At 41.5% G+C, this 19,867-nt stretch overlaps 1 protein-coding gene across 1 annotated transcript in view; it reads left to right on the forward strand.

Annotated features, from left to right (window-relative positions):
- The first annotated feature begins 314 nt into the window (after positions 1 to 314).
- LOC144767712 (phospholipase A2 inhibitor and Ly6/PLAUR domain-containing protein-like) overlaps positions 315 to 19,867 on the forward strand; it is a 102,983-nt gene continuing 83,430 nt past the window's right edge. Inside the window, exon 1 of the mRNA XM_078651102.1 lies at positions 315 to 444. Within this exon, the coding sequence (XP_078507228.1) occupies positions 393 to 444 (52 nt within the window). The 5' untranslated portion in view covers positions 315 to 392. The remainder of the gene's footprint in view (positions 445 to 19,867) is intronic.

Here is a 19,867-nt window from a genome sequence, read left to right on the forward strand (position 1 = left end):
GTTAAGAGACTGCATTGGAAGCTGACCAAAGGCAAGATGCCCAAAACTAACTCTCATCTCAGAAAGAATGTGTCAGTATACATAATACATCACCCTATTAATTGAAGCTGTTGGTAGAGAGAAGTGCATTACAACAGGACAGCCTGTTCTTTCAATAATGTATTGGGTGGAGTGATGGTTGAGAGGCCTGAGAGTCTCGCCCAATCACTGACCAGTGGAAAGCAACAAGACTGCCACATCAGCATTTGTCTTCTCATGAGGTACTCAGGCAGGACCTCCCCTCCATGCAACTGAATAAATGCAATGGCCAGAAAATCTGATGTGTACAACGCCTGAAGAACTGCTCAGGCACAAATATTTTGCCCGCCCAGCTCCATCCTTCCTCCAACACCATGCAGGTGTTTCTCACAACCACCATCTTTCTCTCTTCTGTGATCACTGAAGGTAAGACCTCAGAAGCTTCTCAATATTTTTAGTTCACTTTGTAGAACTCAGGATCACATAGTTCAAAACACAAACTTTAAAATCGTCTGCCAGAAAACAACTCTGATTGGCACAATAAGAAAAGGCAAAACAGTACATGCTTACAATATGTACCCAAGTGCTAAACAACACAGCCAGTGAGGTACAAACCATCTCATCCTAGAAACATTCGATAAATGGGCAGGGGACCCTATCCCAGATGTATCTTTGATAATAAGAATGCACTGGGAATAAATTCAATTAGTGTGGAATATTGGGGTTGGAGTAGTTTCATGTACAAGGTATTTCTTCCAGTAGGCTACATGGCTTCTGTGCGGATACAGGCAAATGAGGGGGTAAGTAGACAAATGGTATTTCAACTAACTAATTGCTTTCCGACTTTTTATATTGAGGTATTTTAAAAGACAGTTGCTTTCAATAATCCTGCATTTGAACTAACTAACCATTTTCCATTTTTGCTAAATTTCTGTACCTATTTACAGAAAGAAATGATTTTCTCTACTTGTTTAGAACTGTATTAATTGGAAAAATGGTAACTAGGCTTTTAAAATGCTAGCTCCTAGGCCTTCCAGTGACTATGCAGTTTCACTGGATGGAAAACATGGGACATTTACACCCGATTGTCAGACTGTGCCTATGTTTGTCAGTGAAACTTTTTTTCCATGACTTTGGACATAATTAATATTTTACCTTTCCTATGTCAGGTTTTCATCCGTGCCCAACTATACGGTGACTCCTCTGCAGTGTTAGTCTATTTGTCATCACGCTGTCTGGGCTTTTGGTGCTTTACAAAAGAACAATGAACAATAAATGAATAACTAATGCATTGTAAATGGCTACCTAATTAAAGCAAACCTCTTGAGGTTATTGTTGTGCAATTGTACATAAAAGGAATACAAGTTCATTTTATTGCAGGTAACAAAAAATAAATTTCTACAAATTCATAGAAAATGTGAAAACATTAATGTAGGTGGAACTTTCATAAAAAGGGGAGTCTAACCAGCGGTCCTGGGCGGAGTGAAACTCAGGGAGGTGACAAAAAATTTCACCAAGCTATGCAGACTTCTGCAAGCAGCGCAGTGCTTTACCTCACGCCAATCACACTGGTTTAGTGCCAGGTTTTTGTACCACGCTGTTAAATCAGTGCAAACTGCATCATGTGCAGCCCAAGGGATGCTGCTTCTTTCTGCAGCCCGAGTAGAAATTATACTCGAGCAGCAGCTTCCTCAACGCGAGCAGTATTGACCATCCGCAATGCCTGTGTTGGGAAATTTTGCTGGGAAGCGGACTAGCGCTGGATTTTCCTCGCTTGTACTCATCAAATTACTGTTGCCGAGCGAGAAAATAACTCTTCTCCACATAAACTCCGTGAATTGAGTGGAGTTCACCTCCCAGGCCGACTAATAATATTGAAAGAGGATATATAATGTAGCTTCAACCTGCATTGTCAGACTGCAATCTGCACAGTAAATGTAAGCGAAAATGAGACCCAAGCAGGCAGGATGAGGTAATGACCTTCACTCTAATCTGAAGGTGACTGTAGAAATTGGGTGCTCATAGTCTGAAGGTGATTGTAGAATGTGGGTGCTCATAGCCTGAAGGCGATTGTAGAATGTGGGTGCCCATAGCCTAAGGTGATTGTAGAATTTGAGTGCTCATAGTCTGAAGGTGACTGTAGAATGTAGGGGCCGATAGACCAAAGGTGATTGTAGAAAGTGGGTGCTTATAGTCTGAAGGTGATTGTAGAAAGTGGGTGGGCCCTCTAATAAGATGTGCACCAGTTCTCTGCACCGGAAACATGTAAATAGGTGAAGAAAATCAGTAAAAATTGAAAAAGGTCACTTAGTTCAAATGCATGATTATTGGAAGCAATTGTCTTTTAAAAAACTTCAATATAAAAAGTTGGAAAGCAATTAGTTATTTGAATTCCCGTTTTTCTACTTACCCCCTCATTTACCTGTGTTCACACAGAAGCCATGTGACCGACTGGTAGAAATACCTTGTACAAAGTTTAGGTGCTACTTAACACACCTGATAAAAAACAATTCCACGGTGCACATATTTAAAGGGTGCGATAAATTACACCTGTTATGAGTTGGGGGGAAATAGCATATAGATTTTGGAATTTAACTCACCAAAATCCGCATGATAAAGTAAATATCGTATACTATTTCCACGTTACATTTTGGCAGGTTTGACCTCCTGAAAATGTAACAAAGGTTGAGGTATTTAACACATTCGATAATTATCAGATGTGTTAAATAACTACCAAATAATTATTGCAACCCATGTGTGAACAGGGTTTAAAGACTGGTTGGAATATAATGACCACCTCATAATCAGAGCATTAGGATCCCTCCGAAAATCGAGACATTATGTAATGGAACTGTCAATGTACCTCCTGTCATCAGTGCTAAGATCAGGGTATTACTAAGTAGGGACCAGGCAAATGGTATTCTTCGTTAATCATGACGATTGATACATCAACCAACGTGGGTTTCTACCAGGGAGGAGCAACTTCTCCAACAGCAGACAGTACTTTAACGTACTGGAGATAGTCCCTATTTCCGACATCCAATCGTTGGTAGTGTTGAAAGACTGAGAAATATTTCAACATTATTAGCTGGACATGTATGTTTGCGCTGTTTTATTGCAGAAGTTATGAAATGGAATTATGAGGCAAGAGAGGGACAAATTATGCAGCAGGGTTGAGTAAATAATGCAGCATATGAAGACAAATTATGTAGCACAATGAAACACATTTTGTAATTTAACTTCGCAACACTCTCTGGGCATTGGTTGCACCTCATTAGTACCAGTTTGACATCCATATATAGTAAGAAGCAACAGAAAGGTGACCGGTCCAGCTTTGCAAAGAATGTTCTACTGTGTGCCAACATGTGTTCTCCCAGTTTTAGCAACTTTTGAACCATGTGAGCTAGAAACAAACCTTTTTTGTTAAAATCTGTCTGCAGAATATGCGGCAGATGAAGGATTGTGTAGCAAATGAAGAAAATGTATAATTATGCGAAAAGTGCTTCAGCTGCAGAACCACATAATTCCAGTGGCAATCCTACGATGAGGGTATGCACAGAATACATTCACTAGAAGTTGTTGCAAATTGAGTTATTAGTTCTGTGGCCGTTAATAGTAATAGGTCCACAATTCTTCTAACACCATTGTAGCGCTTGCCTCTTAAAGGGTAGTGAAGCAGAGCAGTCCAAGGCCTACTGTAGGTTAGTAAGCACCAATACCTGGTGCGCAGTAATAACACTGAATAAATCATTGTTCAGTCAGTACTTTTCCTTTAGAAAAAGGAGAAGTACATTAATTACACACATATACACACTATGAAATGCTACATAGTAATTTACAAATATATAAAGTGGAAGATGGATCATACAATAGATGACATTGTGTAACCACTGGTGACCACCTAGAGGGGTAACTCAAACATACCAAGTGAGTTTGACCATGTTGTTTTATAATAAACCACAATAAGATACCTTTAGCAAACATAATTGTCATTTTTGCAGCGATCAACAGAGCATTATGCATCATTATAGTGAACCTATAACATACGTGCAATAATTATGGTGTACCAATAACCAATAAAGCATTCATGAGAAATAAGCTCTGTGTTTGTGTTATTCTCAGACACTTGATACCAAGCTGCTATTATACAAACAGCCCATGGAGAGCCTCACATTGCAAAAGTATTGCAATGCAACCATACATGCAGTCCCTAGAGGGCATAAGAACATCCCCCTGACATGTATGTATTTTCAGTCCTTCCAGAATGTCACTGTACCCATGGTCCCCAGAGGGCATAACACTCCCTGCTGCAGAGCAAAATCTTCAGCCATGAGAGTGCTTAAAAAGACATTGAAAATCCAGGGGAGGTGATAATTTGGGCAAAGACTCAGAAAGAATGCTAGGAAGAAAAGCTGTGACTGGGCTGAGTAAGTTGGTGGCGGTTCCATTGTCCTGTGACCACCACCAGACGAGATATGTAAGTAAGTACATTTATTATTGCTTGGTTAATCAAAACCTTTGCATACAATTGTACATATTACAACATTACCCCTCCATATAAAGTTAGTTAAAAAAATACATGTTTCAAAGATTCACACAGATGCTTTAAAATGCATGATTGTAAATAGAAATATTTGCCTATGCCTCCAAACTAATTAAGGTACACACTGATTCAAGTGAGGGTAAACCACAATTTATTAGCTTACCCAGACAATGATTTTTGTCTTTCAATTGTTACTCAGTTCACAAACAGATTTACATTTTACAAAAACAGACCTAAGACCACTGTCGACCTCATGTCTAGCCATATACAATTTTGAAAAACAATTTGTGCAATATATACAGTGAAAAGGAACAAATAACTAACGTTTTTACAAAAATGACTTTTTGCCATAAGTGCATTTTACCATGAGTACATCTTCATGACATGGACAAATTGACCATACACATTTGTGAGTGATATGTGACTTTTTACAATAAAACAATCACAAACAAAGGGAGAAAAAAAGAGGAAAAAATATTTTTAAACAAGATCAACTCCCAAGACCTGAACCCGATGTAATCAGTTTAATTCAGGAAAATTGCCCATTTTTGCAGCAGTATCATTGACCAACCGGTCAGAGAAAAACAGGGGGGTGCCGACGCGTTTCGAATCCTGTTTAATGATTTGCAGGATTCTCGTCAGGGCGGTATGATTCTAATCCATGGGAACTGTTTAAAGAAATGAAAAAAACGATTTGTTTACCAAAAAGGGGTCCTCTAGCCAATGCTCCTACAACTCTATATGTGTAAGGATTGAAGCATACCTTGTGTTAATCCTGCCCAAAGTAGCTCCTGTTACAATGAAAATGCCGTCTGTGCCGCGGGGTTTGGGCTGCAACAGAGTAAGGAATGGATCAAGTCTAGTGGGGGTGGGAATCGATGTGAAACACGAATAGTCAGAAAAAGATTTTTTTGTACCTGCAATATTCGTGACCCCTTGACAGTTGTACCGGTGTCTTGCAACTATTTAAGTTGTATGCTCATTTGCATCTCTAAAGAAAAGAAGATAAAAGAAGCGTGTTTTAATGCACCGCTCGCTCTGTGGCGCGCCAATGGTCAGAGCCATTGAGGGAAAACTTACTTGTGAAAAGCTCTGCGATGGCGGCAGAAATTCTCTAACTCTTTGGTGAGTCACGAGGGGCCCTAAATACATTCCAGGGCAGATCTAAAAACAGGTTCCTAACATTTTCTGACACCACTTCATCTGACTCTTCCACTGATTCCAGGCAGTCTAATTTGAATAAACGAGGCGCAACTGGAGGGTCGGCTCCTTTTTTGTCCAGGGGCGGCCAAACACGACCTCGTTTCAAACAACCATGGCAAATGCGAACCCGCAACAAAAATTACAACAATTAAATATGTCCACCATAGTGAACCTTTCCAATAAAGAATTATCAAGAGATGAAGAAATGCTTCTTAATCTGGGCCTCAAATTTGTCCCTACCAAAAGAACCGATTTCACAAAATTGAAATTGGAAGCACTGGACTTCTGCCGTAAGGTTAGGTTGAAAACTTACTTCGCAGGAGCCGAAATGACGTCAACACAGGAAACCACTGGACTCAGAGTGAAATCAAGGTTCACTCCAACATTAAACATCCCAAAACAGATCATTGCTTTTGAGCAAGCTGTACTGTCTTCCCTCACGAAACTTGAGAAGAAAAGTAGCTTTGTTAAAAACAACATCAGTAACGGAATACAAAAAGCTATTGGTGATCTTAAATCTGACACATCAATAGTCATAAAACAGGCCGATAAAGGTGGGGCAGTGGTTCTATGGCCACGCCCGATGTATCTTGCTGAAGGCCAAGTACACGTGAACAATAGGGAGTGGTACAGACCATCAAAAGAAGACCCTGTCCATGCTATTCAGGACAAAATATCCAAAATCACAAAGGAAGGTCTGGACGAAGGTTTTCTAGGGTCCAAAGAGCACGAATTTTTGAACAAAAAATTGCCAAGAACACCTATCCTCTATTTCTTACCAAAGATTCATAAAAATGAAAAGGCGCCACCCGGGAGACCCATAGTCTCTGGATGCGATTCGGTGCTTGAACCAGTATCGAAATATATTGATTTCTTTTTAAAACCGTGTATAGCACAAGTGCGATCGCATCTCAGTGACACAACAGACTTCATTAAACAGATTGAGGGGCACACATTCAATGAACAGACTGAGTTGATGGTGACATTGGATGTTGCCTCGCTCTACACCCAAATACCGCAGGATGAAGCTCTTGAGGTCATTGAACTCTGTTTAGAACAAAGGGCGAGACCCCATCGGGTGCCTACCAGTTTCATTGTATCATTGGCTGAAATTACTCTTCGGAGCAATTATTTTAAGTTTGAGAACAATTTTTTTATCCAAATCAAAGGGACAGCCATGGGTTGTCCTTATGCGCCGGAGCTGGCAGTGCTGTATATGGCACAATACGAGGAGAGATTTGTTCTGAATGGCAACCCTTTCTCAGGCCATATTGTTCAATGGCTGAGATATATCGATGACGTCTGGCTCCTGTGGCAGGGGAGCCAGACGGAACTCGATCAGTTCCATGTTTGGCTAAACTTAAGGCACCCTGACATCAAATTCACGCTGAACTATAGTCCGAAAGAAATGACTTTCCTTGACGTCACTGTAGGCACCAGCGAATCCAAGTTGACAACTTCCTTACACAAGAAGGAAACTGACAGGAATACAATCCTGCATTACACCAGCTCGCATCCTCAATCACTAAAGGACAACTTACCTTACGGTCAACTATTGAGGATCAGACGTAATTGTACAAGTTTATGTGACTTTGACTGTCATGCAACACGATTCTGCAGTGAGATGGCAGAAAGAGGGTACCCTAAAAAACTGTTGAAACACTCGAAAAACAGGGCCAAATTCACTCCACGAGAAACATTACTAAAGAAGAAAGAAAAGAGAGATTTGGACCAATTGGTGTGTGTAACAACATTTGGTCAACACACAAACCAATTTAAGAATATAATCCGAAAGAATTGGCACCTATTGGAAACACTAGAGTACCCCCTTTCTAAGCCCATTTTCGCCATGCGCAAGAACAGAAGGCAACAATTGAGCAACAATTGATCAACAATTGGGCAACAATTGATCAAAGCAGACAGTCATATTCCATTACCTAAAAGTGACCTTGTCGCTCAGTGGAAGTTGAAACCTATATGCGGGCACCACAAATGTGGCAATTGTGTGTCATGTTCCACAACGCTAGAAGGTGACACTTTCACAAATAATGGCATTAGGTGGAAACATGAATGTTTCACAAATTGTAAGACTCGAAATGTCGTCTACGCGGTGGTTTGTCCGTGCAACAGAGTCTATATAGGCAAAACAAATCAGCCCATCAATGCTCGGATCACTCAACATCGATCCCGTTTAAAGAAAAAGGTTTTGACCGCTCCCATGGTGGAACATTTTGCCAATAATAATCATTCTGAGAATGACTTCAGATGGACCACACTGGCATGGATTGACCCCAAACGCTTTCCAGATGTTGATACAATGCTGTTGCGCAAGGAGGCTTATTTAATCCTCAAGTTTGATAGTGTAAATAAGGGTTTGAATAGTCTCAGTGAAATCAATAGGGCATGAAACCCTTCCTTTTGCATATAAACTATAGTTCCCAGAGTGCACCACAATCCATCTGAAACTCGGATTGGCCGGGGACTAATCACATGTTATGTGAATGTCTGAACCGGCAGCGCCACGGACACCTACAAACCTCAGTGTGCCGGGTTGCAGCGAGTACGATAAGCGGAGTTTCACAGATAATCATGGTAAGACAGGGACCCGCTTACACTGTGATCTGTTATTGCGCACTAAACAAAGCATAGGAGCAGCGTATCAGCGCATTAATACTTCATCCCATCCTTGCCCCTGCAGACTTGTAAAGCAAAACACTTAGGAGACACGCCGAAAGAGTTAGAGAATTTCTGCCGCCATCGCGGAGCTTTTCACAAGTAAGTTTTCCCTCAATGGCTCTGACCATTGGCGCGCCACCGAGCGAGCGGTGCATTAAAACACGCTTCTTTTATCTTCTTTTCTTTAGAGATGCAAATGAGCATACAACTTAAATAGTTGCAAGACACCGGTACAACTGTCAAGGGGTCACGAATATTGCAGGTACAAAAAAATCTTTTTCTGACTATTCGTGTCTCACATCGATTCCCACCCCCACTAGACTTGATCCATTCCTTACTCTGTTGCAGCCCAAACCCCGCGGCACAGACGGCATTTTCATTGTAACAGGAGCTACTTTGGGCAGGATTAACACAAGGTATGCTTCAATCCTTACACATATAGAGTTGTAGGAGCATTGGCTAGAGGACCCCTTTTTGGTAAACAAATCGTTTTTTTCATTTCTTTAAACAGTTCCCATGGATTAGAATCATACCGCCCTGACGAGAATCCTGCAAATCATTAAACAGGATTCGAAACGCGTCGGCACCCCCCCGTTTTTCTCTGACCGGTTGGTCAATGATACTGATGCAAAAATTGGCAATTTTCCTGAATTAAACTGATTACATCGGGTTCAGGTCTTGGGAGTTGATCTTGTTTAAAAATATTTTTTCCTCTTTTTTTCTCCCTTTGTTTGTGATTGTTTTATTGTAAAAAGTCACATATCACTCACAAATGTGTATGGTCAATTTGTCCATGTCATGAAGATGTACTCATGGTAAAATGCACTTATGGCAAAAAGTCATTTTTGTAAAAACGTTAGTTATTTGTTCCTTTTCACTGTATATATTGCACAAATTGTTTTTCAAAATTGTATATGGCTAGACATGAGGTCGACAGTGGTCTTAGGTCTGTTTTTGTAAAATGTAAATCTGTTTGTGAACTGAGTAACAATTGAAAGACAAAAATCATTGTCTGGGTAAGCTAATAAATTGTGGTTTACCCTCACTTGAATCAGTGTGTACCTTAATTAGTTTGGAGGCATAGGCAAATATTTCTATTTACAATTTTGTGGTCCTGCCTACCCTCCGTCCCATTGGGCCCAGCCACCCTTGTTTTTTCTGATTAAAATGCATGATGGCATCTAAATGGTACATAAGTGCTTCCCAGCTCTAACGCAGGAGAAAATCTTTGGACAGTGTGCGCAAGGATGCAAGGAAGAATTTGCATAACCAGCAAAAAGAAAGCAGCATCAAGTAAAAAACAAGCACTTGCAATGCAATATGTGTTGCATTTGTTGGAGTTTGAGCAATTGGCATTGTAATTAACAACGCCTTTTATCCCGTTCCTTGCTAGAACTACCTCGCTGTTGCAGCGCACGTCTGTTGGCCGATGCAGCCCGCCCACTCATTAATTCTCTCGCACTGCGGGAGAATTTGCGCCGCGGTTAAGTGATTATTTATTTGTTTTGAAAACCTGCAAGCAGCGTGTAAAAACGCACTTTGTACTTTTAGTCGTCGCTCACGAGAAGCAAGGCTGGCAGTAACAGCACCTCTTCTACTCTTTTATCATATATGTGTACAGACCATGGATGGGGAGATTCCAAGCAATCTGCATCGTCATGGCAGTAAGTCTAGCCCTAGTCCAAGGTAGAAAGAACATTTGGAAGCAGGCTTTCAAATCTTAATTGGAAGAAATCTAGCAAGCATTTAGCAAAGGTTGAGTATAATCATAACACAGGAAACATTTAATTTAGTCTCAATCACACACACTTAGCAATATATATGCCAAACATCACATGCATGGTTATTACTAATTAAAACCTGGTATAAGAGAAGCACTTCAAGCATGAAATTGATGATTTGAAAAAAATCAACCAAAATAAAATATAATTGGTCAAAGAGTGCCAAACGAACACCAAGAGAAATTAGGAAACCAATGATTCCATGCGTAACAAAAATTAGGAGGTAAAAAGGCCAATTCATGTTTAATGTTGGAAAAATGCATTCCAATCACCTATACAGTTTTACCTAACTTAAGATAGGGCATTAAAATGCTATTTTTTAAACAATTAATGTTTTGATACATTTACAGTGGGTAGATCCCAAAATTCATTGTTATGTGAGGAATCTTCAACTCCTCTCGGAGTGTAAAATAGCATGCCAATCTGTGACCCCATTCTTTGTTAGAAAAATTATTATTTATTAAACATAAATTTAATAATAAATGAAGGAGTAAACGGGCGGAAGTGAGCCAACCAGCTTGTTAGGGCTGGGATGCCACAAAGGGACCATTACTCAAATAACCAGATCCAGAGAAGTGACCGTCACCCGCAATGCCTTCTCTCACTGGAGGATGCCCTTGGGGTGACAGTGAAGCGCTATACAAATATACCAATATAAATAAATAAGTGTGCTTGTGGTAATAGAGTCATCAATGAAACCGCACTGAGTGAGAAAACCGAGAACTCGATGTGCTATGGAGGTTAGACACCTAAATAAATCGAATCCAGGTCCCACATAACTAATCAGTCATGGGCGGTGTGGAGAGGGGCAGGAAATGTAACAAGGCTGAGCTCCACTTCCGTTTTCAAAACCTCCTATGAATCGAACTTCAAACAGCTCAACTAACATCGTCTGAAGAAAATGTTACATTGTTTAAAAAGAAAAAACTGCTAGAGGATTTCATGGCTACTGCCCTGGAGCTGCCGCACTATTTGCTGCAGTAACTAACTCATAAAAAGAGAGGTTTCAATTATGACCGCTCCTCCCATCGGGCAATAAGCACGTCCAAGTCCCAAATTTGGGGTAAAAGGCTGCCTTATTTGACAGGTAGGCAATACAAACATATTTATATACAGATAATAACACAAACATATTCCAAACTAATACCCCCGCCCCTAAGCAATGTCCTCATAGCAACTATTACCCAACCTTGTTCGGCCTAATCCTCCTCCCCAACCCCCTATCTCCTTCTCTTGCGTACCTTTTGCCTCCAACTTCTCTCCCTTGCTTCCCTCTGTCCGCAGCTATTCCTAATGGCCCCAACATTTCCTGCCTGTCTTGATCTCATCCAACTCTGCCACCAGGAAAGACCCTAACTTAGGCGTTTTTCTTGTCCCCCCCCCTCATTTACCAGGAATTCAAGAAAATGATACGCTTGTCGTCATTTATATTTAAAAAAACAGAGTTCCACTGTCGCCAAACAGGTGAGAGAGCTTCATTCAAATATAAAAACCAATGCTACGTGAACGCATAAAACTCATGCGGTCGCCAAACAGTCAATATATTATCTAAAATAAATATATATCCAGATAAAATTACCACCTTAAACTAAATGAATTAAAAAAGTTTTTTGTGGGAGGGAGAGAAAAATGGGGGATGGGGGAGTGGAGGATGCTAAATGGTAAGAGAAGAATGTGGAGGGGGAATGGGTAACATATGTGTATTCATGAAACAATATTGAAAAAACTGTTATGTTACTGTACACATCCACATTAATGCTATCGCTTCAACGCATTAGTTCAACACGATGTGTGTATACCCAAAACTTTAGAAATCATTTATTTTTTGTTTAAAATGTAAATTTCATTTCCAATAAAGGACAAGTGAACTCCATTGTGCCTAAAAAACTGTTAATCTTCTTTAGTAATCTCATCATGAACTAATCAATATGTTCTGTCAATAAAACAAAAACGTTGCAGTTTTCTGTTGACTTTCCTTCTTGCTCTTTCAACAGCAGTAAATCTCTATGCCCCCCTCCAAATTCTGCGAGGCATCAGCGCGGTAAGGATGAGTTGTGTGTTGGGCCACATCTTTGAGAAAAGTTCCAAATCATTTTTTATCTCTATCAACAGGCCAAGCCCTGACTACTGGACTAACCTATTTTCCCCCAGGTATAACATGACCACTTCTGGTTTGTTCTTAACTGATAATTCACTCATTAACGGCATTAGCTAGCCCCACCAAGACAACAAAACTTCTTCAGAAGTAAAACCCAATTGTTCCCAATATGCAGTTTTTCAGCCTGTTTTGCTGCCCACTTGATGAATGATTGTCCAATAATCCAAACGTGATGCTGTGACTTTGTCAAATCTGCCACCAAACCTGAAAAGAGGAAACAATTAATATCCCCATTTTTAACTGTCATGCTCTAACTTCCTAATATAACGCAAACAACAATCAGAGGACCAACGCCCCAGTTTTTTAACATCGCTAATGGGAAACCCCCATTTGGCGGCTTCTGAGACTACCCCAATGCGGAATGAGTGTGTATCAAAATTGGATGGATCCTTCCCAATTCTCTTTAATGACTTCCGCAATATTGACAGCAATTGTGAGGTTTTTAGTTGAGATCCATCCAGGTGCGGAAAAATAAAGGTTGAATTTGCACCTCCTACTTTTAGAAAATCTAACCATGCTTGTTTAGGGCATAAATAACCACCTATAGCTTGCAAACTTATTTTTGAACCTTTGCCTGTTTGGCCGGTTTTTGAGTGCTCAAGAAAAATTTCAATATTTGAATGCACCAAGGATATGTTGTGTGTTTTTATGTCATCATTAATGACAGTCCTCAACAATTCAGATAACCTGAAGGCACCAAAAAAGAGCCAAATCATGCACAATTTGAACAAATGAAATTCGAAAGCAGAAAAACAAATCTCATGAAGATTGAATGTTATCTTATAAAACAGTTTTAGAGATAATGGCTCTCTTTTGTATAACCCTCTCATTTTTGTCTTTGCCCAGCCTTGCAGTATTCTCCTACCCATTTCCCCTGCCGATGGCTCATATCCCCAAAAGAACTTCCTACAAAATGATATTCCAGCAAGCTTACCAGCTATTGTAGTAGAAGAAATGTTCTTGTCAACAATAAGCATAATGAACATGACTATATGCTCTCTGCGCTGTTGTAACCCAAAGCTATCATGAAATCTATGTGTTGCACCTGAGTCTAGGAACTCCAGCCAGGCTCTTCTGTAAGCCAGTTTGGTACTCTTTGCTAATGAGTTTTTGAGTTGATGAGCATTCATATCACCAAATGCCATATCTCGCTGGGTATCTGAGTCTTCCGTATATCTGCTCCGGGCACCAAGGCACTGAATATCTCCCACTGAAAACAAGATAGGGCATCTGCAATGTTATTTTCCAATCGTTGCAATATGTTCAACTTTGAATCTAATGTTAACCTTTAAACAGCCTAGCCTAAAAGTTTGCAATAACTTCAACATCTGTTCATCTTCGGCCTTCTGACCATTGATTAACCGCTATATGTATCAAGCTATTTAGCATTCGCAAAGGCCGAAATTCTGCGAATTTCGGCCTTTGCGAATGCTAATTAGACAAATGGTATGTATCAAACAAGTTTGATGCAAAATAAGGAATAGCAAAATTTGCTAATCCTTATTTTGCGATTGCACTTAAGGAATTGCAAATTTTGCGATTCCTTAAATGCAATGTATCAAACAAATAATATGCAAAAAATGCCATTAAGGATTAGCAAATTACCACCAACTTCTAGTTGGTGGTAATTTGCGAATTCTTATCAAAAAGCTTTTTTGAAAAAAACCAAAGGTGCCATATGACGCCCATACATGCCCTTAGGGCATGTATGTGCGCCATATGCCCCCAAATGTCTTTTTCAGGGGTGCAGCAGGGTGTTCTTGAGACACCCCTGCACCCTTGGAAAAATCCCTAATTTGCGATCAGCAAATTGCTAATTGCAAATTGCACTTTCATTCCTATGGGCCTCCTGGCCCATGGAAATGAAGGGGTAATTTGCGATTAACAATTTGCTAATCTCAAATTAGGAATGCTAAGGAATCGCTATTGGAAAGCGATTTTGTACATACATACCGTTTTGCATTTCCTAAATAGCGATTCCTTAAAATTCGCTATTTAGGAAATGCAAAATGGTTTGTTGATACATATAGCGGTAAGTCACCTACTGTTTTATTATCTACATTGAATAGCACTGTTCTGTTTGCCAGTTTAGTTCCCCTCACTGCCAGAGAGACTATCAATGGAAAACAATACAGGGAAGCTATACTTTTATTTTCAGCAACCCACTTGGCTGGCCATCTTTCTGTGCACCACTTTCCTTCCCCAAAAAGGCCTCAACCATTGGCCCCAGAACCGACCGAGAAAAGTTGCATCTGCCAAATGAAATCTTCATCCAGTGACTAGAGTGTCACATCATTAAATTCTGTCAAAAATGTGGACCATACCTCAAAATCTGCTCGCTTATAGGCCGTTACCCTGATTCTATGATGTGGTAGCTTGATACCCGACATAGAAAAACCCAGACACCTGCAAAAGGTTCTGCCTGCTCGTATGACCTTACAGGCAAAATGTAGATGACCTAACAGACATTGGGCCTCCAATAATGTAAATATTTCAACCTTACGCGCATGTTCCAATAGCCTGGTTATTTGAATTATTTTCTTCTCAAGGATCCTGGCCTGGCTTTCTATTGGTATCTATTTAAATGCCAAGTTATGTGAGACAACAACTGGGGCTTTCTGTTTTGTCGTCTGCTAAAGGCACACCCATGTCCTGTGCAAATATTTTGAAATCCTGTAGAGCCTTTTTACTTGTTGGGAATTGGCCATATTCGTTAAGGTAGTGCGTCACTCCGATATGCCCTGTACGAAAAGAAAAACACCACTGCAGGAAATAGCTGAAGGATTCAATCAATCAGCAAGATATAGCACAACCCATGGGGAGGGTCTAATCTATGAAAAATTTACCTTCAAAAAAGATACCTAGCAACGAAAAATCATACGGGTGCATTGGCAATAACCTGAAAGCTGACTTAATATCACACTTTGCCAATTTTCCCCTACAATCCTTATCATTGCTAAAACCGAATCTATCGAAGCGAATTGGACCATGGAATCCTCTCTTGCAATATTTATTTTATTTATTTATTTATTTATTCAGTTGTAGAGTGCATGGTTACACCAACGGTGTTTCCCCGTGCTAAGACATCGTCAGATGAGTGACTACCGTTTTTGAGTGGGTCCTACACTCCTCCCTCATATGTATTGGAGAACAGCCACGTCTGCAGCTGTTTCCGGAACACACTTTTGCTGGGTTCCGATCTTATGGACACGGTTGAGTGTTCCAGATTTTGTCCGCCAAGTACCTGAAGGAACGGGCTCCTGTACGGGCTTTAAAAATTCTAGGGACCTTCACTAAAGCCATGTGCATGGACCTTAGGTTACGTCCGGGGATATATTTAGTCAGCAATGGTTGCAGGTATCTGGGGCCTTTGTGTGAGAGGATGCGATGGCAATAGCACATCCCCTTGAACATGGCTCTTTCTTCCACTGGCAGCCAGTGTAGGGAGTCAAGAGCCTTCCTAGTGTTCGTTCTCCTGGGGAGACTGAGAACCACACGTGCCGCAGGATTTTGCACCCTCTGTAGTTTGGCTAGGCCTTTTTTTGAGGCCCCTAAGTCCAGTACATTTCCATAGTCCAATTGTGGGGTGATAACTGCGTGGACTATGGTCTTTCTGGCTTTGGCTGGTAGTGGATCTATAACTTTCCTAAGGGTTTTTATGGCATCATAGCATTTTCCCGCTACCTTCTGGATTTGATTGTCAAATGATAGTTTGGAGTCTATCCACATTCCAAAGTTTTTCACCTCTAATTTTGGGTGGGGGACTTGGCTTAGTACTTCTGGCCACCAAGCAGATGACCAGATGGTGGGTGTCTTCCCTACCACTAATACCTCGGTTTTATTACCATTTAACCAGAGGCAGTGGTTTGACATCCAGTGAGCCACTTCTTCTAGACAGTTTGCAAAGCGGGTAGCTGCCTGATCTTTGTTTTGGGATAGCATTACAATTAGTTGCGTGTCGTCAGCGTAGGACACTATTGACACCTCGTGTTTCTCTACACAGTCTGCCAGTGGTCCCACATACAGATTAAAGAGCGTGGGGCATAAAATTGATCCCTGTGGGACCCCTTGAGGGAGGGGGTAGCTATCGGACAGGTGTGTCCGTTGGGCCACTTGGAAGCTCCGTTCGGCTAGGAACGAAGTCAGCCACTTCAGGGCATTACTCCTAATGCCGCAGGTCTCTAGCCTCTGAAGTGGTAGTGAATGAGAGACGGTGTCAAACGTCGCGCTGTTTGCCCCTCATCCACATGTTTCCTCAGAGCCTCTATCGCCATTAATAGTGCTGATTCTTTTAAGTGTGCCATTCTAAAACCTGATTGTGAGGGGTGTAACAGGTCGTTCATGTTAATGTGGTCAACTAGCTGTTTATTTGTGATTTTTTCTGCGATTCTGCGATCTGAGATTGGGTGCAGATTGTCTAGTCTGGTGTAGTCTAATGTAGGTTTCTTCTTAAATGGTCTAACAATGGCCTGCTTCCATTTCTTAGGGACTATTCCCGACTGGAAGGAGCGGAGGAGGAGATCCTCAATATAAGGTAGGATTGTATCCATCCCCTCCATCATTTCCTCAGGTCGCGCCGGGTCTCTGGGCGAACCGGATTTTATTCCTTTTATTATGGTTTTTAGTTCCAGGCCTTCCCGTATTGTAAAGTTCTCCAGGGTTACTTTAACTGAGGTCGCCTTTTTGGCAGCGTGAACGGTAGTACCCAGCCATGCCTCAGCTGGTTAAAAACCTTGGGGCCATGATAGGTGTTGAATCATTCTGAATTCCCCTTCAGTTTTCTAAGGGACCACCCCAAAATGTGAAACATAACTGCATGTTTTCCCCCATACCTTGAGCATTAGTGTTTGTATTTGCAAGGGTTTATTGTACAGTACCCTTTATTAAAATTCCAGCATGCGTCGGAGACAATTGTCTGTGATCTGTTCCAAGTACCCACCCCCACAGGGTGGGTCCATTCTGAAAGGGCCGATTAGAAACCGCTAAACCACTAGCCGTGTGCATGGATGGCGGAGGCCGTTGAGGATACATCCATTGGACCCAAAACTCGTTATCGACCTCCCCCCTTGGTTTTTCTGGCATTAACACTAGGCTGGCCCTGAACTGCTCATCGTAGTGTAACTAGGAATAACCCCCAAATTCTGTTGCGGCCTTCCGAATCGTGTCTAAGTACTTTAACAATGACACTGACCTATCAGGGAATTTTTCGCAGTATACCCTGGCGAAAATGAGAAAGGTAGAAGTCCATGTGCCTATATTTGTTGGTACCCTTGGTCTCTTTGACAATTCCCATGCTACTTCCTTTGAGCCTTCTTTCGCTTGTATTTCCCTATGGAGTAGTTTAAATACATTAATGAACTCCCCTTTCCATATTTTATCTTTTGTAGTCTTGCTTAAATGTGCACCTAATGGCATAAAAAATCCCATGTAAGGTAAGCATTTAAAATGTTATGTGTTCTTTTCTACAGACTCTGTTTTATGCATGGTATCTGAACTTACCGGAATTTTAACCTTGTCATCTCCTGCTCCAACCTCTTCAACTCCTTGACTGTCCTTATTTGGTATTACCACCTCATTAAGATTACCATCAGTGCCCACGCTTGTATCCACCCGCAAACGTTTGTGCACAAAATGCGTATGTACCTCAACTGAATTTATACGTGTATGGTCTTCGGTCAGCAGTCTGTTCTTCGTCACTTTGTTCTGGTGCTTCAAACTGAGTCCGCACTGGGTGCCCTCTTTCACTTGGTTCCGCGAAAAATAAATTCTCGAGACATCTTTAGTATAACCCCCCCCTTTTCCCCGTCAGTTGTTGACAACCTTCCGGTATCTTCATTTTCTAATATTTCCCCTTCTTCCAAAGACTCATTCCCATCAACTAGCCGCTGAGATCCTACCACCCCCTTATTCCTTACACTACCACCCCTCCTGCTACTGCTAGGCTGTTCCCCATCCCCTATATCCCCATTGTATTCATTCCAGTTAATAGCTTTTCTGTAAACTGAAGCTCTTTTTACGTCCAACGGTGTGGGAAATTTCACTGAAAAATCCCCCTCTTCGCTATTTCTTACGTTGCAGGACCCTAGAAGCCTGACTGGAATATCTGTACTGCCCTTTCTTGGGCCTGGCAGTGTCCCGCCGATGTTGGGCTGCAAGACACTTGAACTTGCAGCTTGGAGAGAGCTATTCTCTTTTAAATTTAATAATCTCCGTTCATCAATTATTTCTTTCGGTATCCACACCCATTGTCCATCTTGCTCGGGTACCAGGGAACTGACAACCTGACTAACCTCATCCTTTTTGTTAATATCAAACAAAAGGAGGTCGTCTTTATCTGTATTTACATTAAAGTTACGCAACTCATGACCAGATTTCTGAGGTAAAGTAGGTAAAACATCTATTTTCTTTGAGGTATTTTTTGGCATCAAAATAGTATTACCTTTCTCACTGGCTGTAATAGGGGACAAACCTCTGTCAGTTAACTGTTCCTCTGACATTTCAACATTTTTAAACAAACGTTTTCCAAATATAAAAATATCTTTATTCCCCTTCATAACCTGTGAATTAGAAGTAATGCTGGGCGTTTTCTCTATTTGGCCTCTAGGTGGCGGATTTTCCTTATTTATATCAGCCACTGAGTCAATTCTCTTCAAGACAACTCGTTTCTGTTTTCCTGTTAAAGGAAGAGGAAGGCACTGTGAATGTGCGCGGCCTGCCCCTCCCAATTTTTCCGTGGGCTTGAGAATTCAGAGGCAGACGCCGACCGGGGGAGCTGCTGACTAAAAGAAGGTGAGGCGTCTTTCAGCGAGTGGCTGCCGCTAATAGACGGCAACTGTGAACCCTCAGTAGATAAACAAGCGGAGACAGATGGTAAAACTCTGCCCAGAGCCTGTCGCCTTCGCTGCTCCATGCCGACCCACGCCTCAGAGAGTACACCGGGCACAAGCGAATACTCCCTCCCGGCCTCGCACAGTTCCCGCAGCGCTTCCTTGACAGAAGCGGCAGTTTCCATATAAAAAACAACCAATAATTAGCAAATTTTTTACCACAAGTCATAGGGCGCCAAAATTCGTTACCCTACCTCACCGTGGTCAAGCAGAGTGCGCCACTTAGAATGTTCACAACTGAGGCTCGTGCTGATAAGCGTCAGCCAATCCGCATTGCCTAAACTGTCCTAGGGCCATGCTATGTGCTCGAAGCTGCCCGGGGGTGTACACTCTTTGAGTGCCACCCCCAGTAAACCCTCATTCCCGCAGCCACCAATTGTAAGACTGCGATGGCCACCGAAAACGGACAGCCTCCAGACAAACTTCCTGATAAAATAAAAGTAATTTCTTGACATAAACGACAGACCACGTTGTTACATACAAAAATTAACATTACCCCAATACCTCTGTAGCTCTAAGAAAATCAGGTCAGGGACAGCGGTAGAAGTGGGCGGGGACCAAAGGGCACGGCGTGCCCCTACTTCTAAAAATAATTTCAGCC

The sequence above is a fragment of the Lissotriton helveticus genome, chromosome 7 (genome assembly GCF_964261635.1).
Source record: "Lissotriton helveticus chromosome 7, aLisHel1.1, whole genome shotgun sequence".
NCBI classification, from domain to species: Eukaryota; Metazoa; Chordata; class Amphibia; order Caudata; family Salamandridae; genus Lissotriton; species Lissotriton helveticus.